Consider the following 12,063-nt stretch of genomic DNA (forward strand, 5'->3'; position numbering starts at 1 on the left):
CTAACTCTTTTTTCTGCTCTCCTACTTGAGACATTCATGGATAACAGTAGTATGTGCATCCAGATTTTTGTGAAATATATTTTAAGTCAGTATTCTGTTTCTGATAAGTGTGTCCGTAGTTCTGACACATCTGTCTTGTTTCCTTGCAGAAAGCAGATTATAGTCTTGCCTAGCAGAAAACATGAAATGGATTTATCATATTTTGTCAACTTTATTGCTCTATATTTTCTGTTTGGCAGTCTTCATTTTCTTCATTGTGTTTTCCTGGAAAATCCTGCAGGATGTCCTTATAGTTCCATGCAGATGCTCTGTGGGATCTCATTTACATTCTCATGGTATAAATATTCAAGCCAGATTTTTAAAAATTGAAAGTAAAAAAATAGTTTATGAAGAATTCTAAATCCTAGCAGAAGAATGATATATAGTTCTGAATGTGGGAAGGCTTTGTAGAAAACACCTTATTACTATTTTAACCATACTTTAGTATATGGAAAGTAGACTGTTAATAATCCCTTAATTTTAAGTTTTATTACTGTCCTCTTTTTCTTTGTAGGTTCGCCAAGCGGCTTTTCAGTCTCTGGGACCTTTCATATCTACTTTTGCTAATCCATCTAGCTCAGGCCAATATTTTAAGGAAGAAAGCAAAAGCTCAGAAGATACATCAGTAGAAGACAAAAATAGGTATGATTTCTTTAAACTTCACTTTCCAGCTTTATTGCTTGTGAACATATTTTTTGTTTCTTCTATAATAAATGTTCTTTTTGGAGACTTTGCTATTTCTCTTGATTGTAAAAATGGGTAGATACTTTTATAGAGCTATATTTTAAATACATTTATTAAATGTCTCTTTGGTTAATTACATCTTAAGTGAGAAGGTGAAGACACGTATAGCACACTGAGCTTGGTCCTGGCCATAGAGAAAAGTATAAACGACAGGTGTGATGATAATTTTTGAATGTTTATTTAATAAATTAGTTACCTAGTAAACCATTTATTAACATTTGGAAGAGATGAAGTAATTGTTCTACAGTTTAAAGTGTTTAGTTTTTTAAGGGTTAAAACCTAATTTAGGAATATGTTTTAGTATGTAGTCCATTTCTTACTATTTTTCCTTTCAGTCAATTAATTTAATTATGGATCTTGAACTCTGTCTGCAAAATGAGGATTATAATTTCTCAATCGAGGGGAAAGTATTACAATGATCAGCACCAAATTAATGTACTGATTAACTAGAATATCAACTTTAAGTGTAATAGGGCAACTAATTTTAAAATAAAAAGGACAACTCTGATTTTTATTTTTAAATTTTTTTACATTAAAAAATTTTGAGTTTCAGTTTTTAAAATTTATTATACTATGTACTCAGGGGACAAAAGAAATCAAGCCTAGCTTACTTAGCGCATGGGAAATACGCACTTTTACAGGTGTGCACTTGAAATAATTTAGAACCTGTTTTTGAAACAGTCCCTACTATAATGCTTGAGTTACCGTAGTGTCTTGTCCCTCCCTTGTCATGATGCTAATGGACATTTTCTTCTGTAGGTCTTGATACTGTGATATTTGCTTTCTTGGTGTTTTGATTTGGCAGTTCTTCCTTTCTTCTCTGCTGCCTTGTTTTACCTTTTTGCCCGTTCTCCTACTGTCCTGCTGAATAGCCAAACAAACCTGAGGTACTGTTTTTTGTAAAGGAAGAAAATCACTCTAAACCTGTCTTCCTAGCAAGCAAATTCTGTCAGTTCTTTTGAAAAACAGCTGCTGCAAGGAGTTTGACAGAAATGATGATGGGGGGAAATGTTATGTTTTTCATTTTTAAAGTCAGTGTACCTTGTTCACTACCTAATTGTGCAAAGACTATTTTATTTATTTTTAAATCTGGAGAGAGTCTAGTAAGTGAAAATATAAATTTACAGAGAATTTTATAGGTTAGGGGTCAGCAAACTTTCTGTAAAAGGCCGAATAATAAATATTTTCAGTCTCTGCACGACTGCTAACCTCTGCCTTTGTAGGATGAAAGCAGCCATAGACCGCATGTAAATGGATGGGCTTGGCTGTATTCCAGTAAAACTTTATTGACAAAAATAGTTGGAGTGGCTACCATGGCCAGTGGTTGTACTGACTGCCTGTGTAGGACATTACTGGAAGAGATATTTAAAGGTAGTTGTCTTTTACCTGCAAACCTTAATTCCTCTTCCATTATAATGAAGTATGTCTTAATGTCAAGTCAGTACTTTTTGTAGAATTGTATTTTCACTATATTGTTAGACTTTATTGAATCGTGTTAATAGTAGAAGGGAGGGAAGAGAGAATTTCTGGCTAAGGAAGGAGTTGTATTAAATACCGTAAAAGCTTTTGTGTTGTTTTACTTCTAACTTCAAAAAAAAAAAAAAAAAACAGTCCTATGTATTATTAGTCTCAAAACCATTAGTTTGTTTACCCTCTTAAATACTGCACTGGCTTTTGTTCTAAGCTTTCTTAAAACTTGTTATTTAAGATTGATTGGTTGGTTGATTATACGGAAATTGAGCACCTACTATGACCCAGCTCCTATAGATAGAAATCAAGAACTCGGTTCCTGTTCTCAAGGTCCTCTCCGTTTTCCTAAAATTCAGATCTCTCAATATCTTACAAAGTAAGCAAGTTTTTGACAGTCTGTTTCCACTACTATTTATTATATAGTTTTCATCTGATCCTAGAAACATTTAATATCACTTAATACTCTCTGAAGCCTTTATTGATTTTAGATCTCTGACTTCGTATACCAGATTTATCTTTCACCCTAGATCAGGCTACTAGTGCTTCTTGGAAGGTGTTCATAAAGGCCACTTCCAGAAGCAGAGTTAAAAATTTGTATTTGCATTTTTTAATTATGTAAAATAAGCATTCCCTTGTTTTCTTAGTTGAGCAACTGTTATATTGTTCTCTGAATACACTTATATTCTTTTGGTTCTCTTTGCTTTCTGTTTGAGAAGCCGTTCTGTACCATCCGTACCCATTTAACAAAGTGAACTGTTGCGTGTTTGCTGTCTGTAGACTCACTACTTCCACGAATCTTCTCCTGAGGTTTTTTGGAAATTCAGAGCTTTTGCATCTTGGCTGTCAGCACTGGAGTGAGAGCACTGATTTCTGATCCGTATCTTTTCAATTGTGTATTCGCATGTATCCTCCAGCAGACTGCAGGTCCGTCTGCTGTGGCAGTCGAGTTCTGAGTTTTTGCGTGTAGAGCACCTTCACTGGGCCTGGCACAGAGTTGGCATATGATAAACCTTGAATGAAACCTAAGGGAATCTTTAATTTAAACTCAGAAGCCTTAAGTAGGTATACTACTTCTGTCACTTTTTATCAGTCTAGCATAATGCCCGCTGTGACACAGTAAAATTAACGGTTGCTGGTACAAATTTGGAAGTATTTCAGTGATGTGAAAACTTCATTCGGCTAATCCATGGTACAGGAAAGATGTACGTTCTTTGCTTTTGTGTCAGGACACACTGCTGCTTGACCAGCTGTGCCACTGGTCATTTTCTCCTGGAAATACGTGCACTGATTTTTCGAGGCCCACAGTATCTAGTCCAGAATTCGGAGGGTATTAACAGAAAACTTATGTAGACACTACAGGAAAATTAAGGTTCTGGTAGAGAAATTTCTGGCTTACCCTGATACTCTCATTACCTATATCTCTTAGGAGATGGGGTAATTCTCTCATTTGGCAGAATCAGACTTCTTCTCAGTTTTCGAAATGATTTTTACTTGTATAATAGCATTTGCAAATCTGACAACCAAGAATATCAGAATTTTAGTATTTAGCAGCTGGATCTTGCATTGACTAACTCCCAGCTCTGGGAAAAATTAGTATTCAGATAACTTATATTTTTGCCAATTCATACATGTAGTAGTACTTCCCAGAATTTAACAGTAGGGAATTTTTTTTTTTTTTTTTTTTTTTTTTTTTGGTCTCCTTAAAACCATGCTAGGAGTTTTAAGTTTGGACAGACCAGTAATTGTAACATTAGACAAATAGAATGACTTCGCCTTTCTTTTTTTTCCCCCCTAAGAATATTAAAGTTTAATCGTAATGGCATGGTGAGAATAGTAATCAAGAAATTTTAGGCCCAAGGAACAGTTTTGCATACTGAATGGCCTTTGTTGTTGTTGTTTGAGAGAGGGAGGGAGAGGGACAAAGGGAGAGAGAGAACCTTGAGCAGGCTCCACTCCCAGTGCAGAGCCCAAGATGGAGCTCCATCTCACAACCTTGAGATCATGACCTGAGCTGAACTCAAGAGTCAAGTGCTTAACCCACTGAGCCACCCAGTACCTTCTGAATGGCCTTTTTAATTAGGTTCTTTTGTGTATTTTAAATGCAGGGTTTTAAAAAAATTTTATCGGATAATAGATGAAGACTTACAAGTTTTAACCCATTTGGTCTCCACTCCCACCAAACAATATCTTGTTACTCTAATTTTTTACATTTAGTTTTCATATCAGAAAAACTGCAAAAATAGCACAAAGAATCCATATGCCCTTTAGATTCTCGAAATGTCTTCTACCATATTTGCTTTATTGATCTTTTTTCTGAATACTTTGAGGTTTTAGACATGATATTCTTTTGTGCCTTTCTTCAGTATTTCACTGTGTATTTCCTCAAAATGCAGGCATTTATACCTAACCATGGTTCGATTACCAAAATTAAGAAATTAACATAGGTATAATATGTCATCTAATCTGGAGACTTTATTCAAATTTCAGCAATTATCCCACTAAATTTTTTAAAACAAGATGTCTTTTAATAAGGACCATGTGATTGACAAATATGTAATTCATGTAGAGACATTTATTTGGCATAACAGCATTAGCTTCAAGAACTGTTCTGGAGAGGGAAGGAATATTAAAGATTGCCTAAGCCTGTGTCTCATCCTTATGACTAAGGAGTAAATGTGGAATCATGGGGGCCTTAAAAGGCTCACAGGTTTAGGGCAATGCAGTGCTGGCGCTGGGACAAGGACCTAGGAACTCGGGCCCAGCTCGCACGCAGGTGTAACGACTCTGTTGTACACGCACACTGTCTATTTTGTAGTCCTAAGAATAGAAGGGAAACACCAGAAGTAAAATGCTGTCATTGTGCGGTACATTTTCAGATGACTTCTTACATATTTTTCTAAAATTTTTTCAAGTTTCATTAAAATAATCATGTGTTTTTTTAAAAACATATTTTTGAAAATAATGTGAACATTACCCTGAAATAAAGTGCTATCAGAGGGCAGTTGATAATTTCATGGGAATGTGTACGGTGGCTACTGACTAGGAGAGGACACGGGTGTTCATGTCGCCTTCCGTTTGCTCGGTCCTGGTGAGCCTCCTCTTTAGTACCTTTCGCTGTGTGTACGTAAAGGCACACACTGTTTCCAGGAGCACCTTTCATTTTTTTTCCCCACACTCACTCTCAAATTTACCTACACATCCATCCTTACTTCCCTCTCACGTTTCTTATCAAAGAGGTGTGTCTTGGCCCCTTGAATCTGTGCACCTCTGTTCTTGAGCTCACGTTCTTCTTTCTTCTTAGAAGGACAGTGCTCTTACGAGGGATAGCGTCTCCTGTGCCTGCAGTTCCTACAGCTCTTCTGGCCTCTTTCTCTATGGCATCCCCAGAAGAATGCCTTCACTGATACTCATTGTGTCTTTCATGTTTCCATTCCTCTTTCTTGCCTCACGCCCATCTAAGCCCTGCACACGGCCTTCTGAACTGATGACCTCCAGCTCAGTCCCTGGTGTCTGACCGGTTTCCCATGGATGTCCCCCTCCCCCAACCCAGGTTCCTCACTCAGCCTGTCCAAACCAGAACCCATTAGCCTTCTCGTTACACTGTTCTTGTGTTTTCTACTTTCAGTTGGTGCTACCCCGATCTGTTCTGTTGCACTAGCCAGAAATTTGCCAGTCTTTCCAGATTCCTCCTGTTGTTTCCCATCTCCAGCCTGCGATAAATCAGTAAACAGATCCTGTTGGTCGGGTCATCATTTGAATGCATTTACTTCTTCATAGCCCCAGATGTACTGCCTTCATTCATCAAGTCCTCGCTGGCTCTCACTGCCCTTCTGGAGTTCCCACCTTCTTCTCACCTCTGCCCCATTTTCCACCCTGCTTCCAGGATGCTTTCTCAAAAATAACGCATCTAAAAATGCAATTCTCCTAATTCCTGCCTTATTCCATGTAGCCCATAGGATCCATTCCAGAGGTGTTGGGTATGCAGTACGGTGGCTCTGGCAAGGTTCTTCACCCTGGTCACCGCTGTTTCCTTCTCGGAGCCATAAGAAACACAGCTGTTTTCAGAGTGTGTTACATATTTTAGGTCATGCTTGCCTTTGCATATGCTTTTCCTCCCTTGAATACATGCTCTTCCCCTTAGCCTGGTAAATGTTTACTGGTTCTTCTAAGCACTGCTCCTGTCATTTCTTCTAGGCCTTTTCATCTCACCTGCATCCTGCTTCCTGTGCTTAGTGTGCCTTCTGTATTTTCCACTCTGTCTGGTGGCTTGCTTACGTGTTCGGTTCTCTTGTTTGCCTCTAATTTAATCTCGCTGACCAGACCTGCATCTTTTTCACATGTGAATCCTCAATACTGGCTTCGTTCTGTGGCTCTTAGTAGGTGCTCAATACATGTTTGTTAAATTTAACGGAGTCAAATAAAAGATAGGAGATAAACATTAAAACTTACGTAGTGCTTTAGTTTAGATAACGGATGGTGGTAAACAGTGGACTTTAATTGAGTGGACTTTAATTTTAACCATCTGCCCTTATCAACTAAGTCATGACTACTTTGGGAAAACCTTTGGGAGTAGAGCTGGAAAGTGTAGAAGAAATTTTTTTTAAAACTTCATTTATACTAAAATGGATTTTAATACTTTGTGAGATAGCAAATAAGGATCTTTTCTAATACTGCAGAGGTTTTTTCCCTTTTCTTTTTTATAAAAACAAATAGGTTTTAATTCTCAGCTTTTTAGTACATCATTGGAGCAGTGGCAATACCATGATCCTAAGAATCAGATCATTTTTTAAGTGTGTTGTAGGAATTTATCTTCCTACAATTTTTCTTTAGTTTATTATTGAAATTAGCCTGGTATTTAAGAATCCTGGGATTCTACAATGTTATTTTTTCCAACTCGTGTAATGCTTTAATATCTAGGCTTAACGCTTAACAGATGTTCACATCTCTGAGTGCAGAACAGCTGATGGAAAAAGAAGCATTACCAGTATATACACTACTCGATTTGTATGGATCATCTGTAAATTTAATATTGAACTTGTCTAAATACTTTATGTAGTGTCTCTCATTGAGTTTTTTTCAGTAATTATTTTTACACTTTCATTTTTTTTTCCCCCAAATGAAACAATAAAAGGATCAGAGATCAAGAAGTCCCAGAGGATGTACAGATCAGGCCAGAGGATGTTTCTTCAGATCCCAGTATTAGTAATTCCAGTGTCAAACTGGAAAACATGGTGGAAGATCATGCTGAAACATCTAGGAAATCTCCAGGTGAAATAAGTGTCCCAATGGACAGCTCTTTACTTTGTACTTTGTCCTCAGAATCTCATCAGGAAGCAGCTAGTAATGAGAATGATAAAAACCCTGCTAACTACAAAGCTGCATTACGGCCAGAGGGTGGCGCCAGTTCACCAGATTCAGCTCTCTTAGATCAGGAATTGTACAACTCCTTCCATTTCTGGAGGACTCCTCTTCCTGAAATAGATCTAGACATAGAGCTTGAGCAGGGCTGTGGGAATACTCTCAGCCCAGAGAGACCAGAAGAAACCTCTGAAGTCACCGCACCAGGTTCTTCAAATATCACTATGGCCACCAGAAAGGAACTTGAAGAAATGATAGAAAACCTAGAGCCGCACATTGATGATCCAGATGTTAAAGGTACGGAAGAGTCTATCAAGTTCTTTACTCTAAAGCAGATATAAAATACTATTTTCCAACTCTTTTCCCAGAAAAATTGCCTTTTAAAATTTTATTTTTAAAAATTTATTTTCGCCATCATCATCATCTTGATAAATACGATTAATCTGGTACGTAGCAAGTTTCGTTTAGATGAGCTCATCACTGTGTTGCTAACTGGAGCACACAGATTTGTTGATTTACAGATCACTCTCCCTGACGTCGTCACAGTTGTTCAAACAGTGCTTTCCAGTTTTAGTCTGGAACCCTGCCTTAAATATTTCGTTCTGGGTCTCATTAACTTTTTTATAAAGTAGTAGATACAGTGTATTTTAAGGAATGACTGTGGTCTATTAACAGTAGACAGAGCTATCTGCTTATGGAATATGTTTTAAGAACTATGAACATTTACAACAGTCCTTTGGATTTTGGTTTCTCAGTTTCGACTTTTTTCCATGGAGTTACACATCTGTCACCCAGATTCTTTCATGGTGGACAATGGCCTTAAAGGTTGTTCTGTGTTAAAATAAAAAGGGCCCTCTTACGAAGGGGAAATGTGTTCTAAGTCAGACAGTAGGAAATGAGTCAACCTGTGGCATTGTTCTGCCTGCTGGGGCTTGGTACCTGGTTTAAGGTCTGTAGGGCCGGGACCAGATGCAGGTGTTGTCTTTCACTTTGAAGAGTAAAGCCCTGCTTGTGACTCTCTATAACCATCCAGTGAAATCTGAATTTCACAAAGCCAATTTTGGAAAATCTCCCGTAACTACAAACCTTCAGATCGTCTATCACTTTGTGGACTGACTGACTTTCTCTCTCTTTCTTCTCCTTTTCCTTTCCTTTCCCTTTTCCTTTTTTTTACCTTGTTAGTTTCAGAAGCTAAAATTTCTAAACTTTCAGTTTGCTCAGTGTGCGGAAATGCCCATTTTTAAAGCAGATGACATGATAGATAGCTTCAGTGTTCTTATAAAACATACAGAATCTGTTGTGTTTAAACTTTGAAAATTGCATCTGTGGTGGTTAAATTCTCAATTATCTTTATTGGCTTTAATTTGTCATTTTTAAAGATTTCCTGTTGTAATTTTAAACTTGGAGAAAAATGACTTGAGTGAAGGGCAAGTTCATGTCCTTGATTGTTGAACATATTTAATTTAACTGGCAGATGGTCAGTTTCATTTTTTTAGCCTTTTCTTTTATTTTTTGGGATATAGTTTATATCAGTAGAATCCAGCTTTCTGAATGGACACTTGTGTGAGATTAGACACACAACCAGTTGTAACCACTCCGCTGTCAAGATACAGAACCATTCCATCGCCCCAGAACATTCTTTCACACGCCTTTAGTCAGTCCTTCCTTCCCTTCCCAGCCACTAGCAACCACAGCCTGACTTCTCTCCCTGTGATTTTTGCCTCTTCCAGAACACAGCATAAATAGAATCAAGTATTAAAAGCCTTTTTTGAGTCTGATTTCTGTCCCTTAGCATCATGTATTTGAAGTTTATCCTGGTCATTCTGTGTATCACTAGTTCATTCCCTTTCGTTTAATTATTTTTATCATTCCTGTTTAATATATTCAGCAGGGGCAAAAACAGAGGATGGAATATTTCCAATAGAATATTGTATTTTTTAGGGGCACCTGGGTGGCTCAGTGGGTTAAAGCCTCTGCCTTCGGCTCAGGTCATGATCCCAGGGTCCTGGGATCGAGCCCCGTGTCGGGCTCTCTGCTCTGCAGGGAGCCTGCTTCCTCCTCTCTCTCTGTCTGCCTCTCTGCCTAGTTGTGATTTCTCTCTGTCAAATAAAATATTAAAAAAAAAAGAGTATTGTGTTTTTTAAATCTCTCATGGTAGATTATTTTTTATGAAAACCTTACAGCCTTGCTTTCTTTGCTCATTCTTCAGTGTGGCTCCTGTCACTGATGTTTACCCCGTGACCCAATAGTCTGTGTTCTAGGACGGCTTGATGAGGTAGAGGGTACTGCGGTTTCTGTTTCCTAGCACCTTCATCAGAATCTTACCCGGGTCATTTGCCTCCTCCATCCCCAGAAGGGCGCATGGAGACCCGGAGAATTACACCTGAAACCCAGACTGTTCACAGCGGAGGTACTCAACGCTCGATAAACATTTGTTTTTACAGCTTTTAGTTTTAAAAAAAGCTTTTAGCTTTAACAGCCCTGCTGTTTATCAGTTTATTCAGTTTGTCAGGCTTCAGTAACACATACTTTGAATTAATCTTATGCTCCATTTTTAGGAGAAAGAGATCACGAGCTGGGCTTTTTAGGGCTGCTGTGGGAGTTCTCACTGCATTCCAGTACCCGCCAGATCTCTGACCCATCAGAGCACTTAACAGATGGTAATTGAAATATTTGAAATAGCTATGTTAAAAATTTTTTTAACAAATAAGCTAAAAGTGAGAGCGTGTCTTTTTGAAAAGACCTGTGTACACAGGCTAGTTAGAGGACCCGACTTTGTGTTTCAGAAGGCAGCTAATCCTGTTTCACTTAAGATGGGACTGTGAACGTGTAGGCCTCAGGTGAGCGGTTTCAGTACAAGTACTGAATGGCGGTTTAATCCAGTCTTCCTGGTTCGGCTCCTACACCCGCTGTAATCGACATCTGCTGCCCTGTTCTTGCTATGCGTAGTGACCACCCTCTTGGGACATAAGCCTTGACTCATTTGTGTGCTCAGCGTTACTGAGCACCTACTGCTGTGCGAGCTCCTTTCCTCAGCACTAAATACACAGCAGCAGCAAAGAGACCAAAATCCCGGCCTCACGGAGCCCAGGAGGCGGACCCCTCACACATAAGCCGCCGTGCATCTTGTGTGCTGCAGTAAAACGTAGACGGGCAGTGTTGGGCATTTTCTCCTTGGGCTACAGAATTTCTGAATTTTTTATTTCATTGCAATCTGAGGGCATGTTTAACTGGTGTTAAAATTTCAGTAACTATGCCTTAATTTTCCCTAGTGTCGGAAGGTGTTTTGAAGGGCTGTACCTTAATTTTGGATGTGTCCTCATTTCTAATTCTGCCATTATGGGCAACCACAAACTGTCAGGAAATGTCCACCTTTTGAACTAGTTCGGTTGCATGTGTAAGTTTTTCTTGTTCGCTAGCCTGTGGAGTGCTAAAGCTGCACTGCCCAGAGAAGGCGTTTTAGGGCATATGCTCAAGTCGAGTTTCGGCGCTCCCAAGTCTCTGTGTCACTTGTCCCCTTCCCCTCGTCGCTAGCGGCTAGTGGGCATTGTTGGGAAGCTGTGACAGGGCTGGGGCCACTGCTTATACGGTGACTTTTGCTTCCCAGTCTTGCTCACTTAACTCTTTCCTTCGTCAAAACATTCATGGGGTTTTTTTTCTTGGTGGATTTTTGGTCAGAAAAACTTAAGTGTTTCCAGCAACTAGAGAGATGCTCTTGTCAGAGAAAGAGAGCCCTTTCTCAGTCCTAGAACAGAAATAGCCTGTATGGAAGGCCAAAGAGGGAAGTAGGAAAACACGAAGAAGGTGTAAGTGATCTTCTTTTCTGAAATACTTACCTAGGGAATTTGAGGTTTTTCTGGCTTTGTCTAGGGCAGTTTCAAAATCTCTAGCATTTGGGATCACCAGGCTGATTCAGGGTTGAACTCTGAGTAGCATTACTGATGCCAGCTTGGCTTACTCTAGCTAGACTCATAAACTACAAAAGGAATAAATGCCCAAGCTCACCAAATACAGATTTCTACCCAGTATAGACCCCGTAGAAGAATTGGGCCATTTTGGCAGCCATGGTCAGAAAAATCCTCTTATTCCCTGATTGAAATCAATAAATTGTTAGGAATTTGTGACCAACCACCAGTATGTTGTATAAAAGTGAGAGATTGTTATAAAGTTTTAGCTTAACTGTACTAGCTTCTTCAGGGAAGGAGTAAAATTCCAAGTTTCTAGGTTGTCTCTACTTCTGAGCATGACTCACTGGGGACTCTGTTTCTTCACGAGTCCATGATGAAACTAGCCTTGGTTCCTGGGATTTCAGACTATATTTTAAGTAAAATGCAGATTTTGCTGAAGACCCATGCATTCAGTTTTCTTAAATTTGTTGTGGTGTATCCTGCTGAAATTTCAGCATTTAGCCCGGCATTGGATTCTACTTCATTCTCTGGGTGGAGAGTTGAA

General features: G+C 38.8%; 1 protein-coding gene across 2 annotated transcripts in view; it reads left to right on the forward strand.

The window, feature by feature from the left end:
- The window catches only part of PPP4R1 (protein phosphatase 4 regulatory subunit 1), a 60,863-nt gene that overhangs the window by 34,310 nt on the left and 14,490 nt on the right, over window positions 1-12,063 (forward strand). For both annotated transcript variants that reach the window (XM_046024865.1, XM_046024864.1), the window contains exons 10-11: window positions 554-681; window positions 7,385-7,908. In XM_046024865.1, the coding sequence (XP_045880821.1) occupies window positions 554-681; window positions 7,385-7,908 (652 nt within the window). The remainder of the gene's footprint in view (window positions 1-553; window positions 682-7,384; window positions 7,909-12,063) is intronic.

This window comes from Meles meles, chromosome 12 (genome assembly GCF_922984935.1).
Source record: "Meles meles chromosome 12, mMelMel3.1 paternal haplotype, whole genome shotgun sequence".
Classification (NCBI taxonomy): Eukaryota; Metazoa; Chordata; class Mammalia; order Carnivora; family Mustelidae; genus Meles; species Meles meles.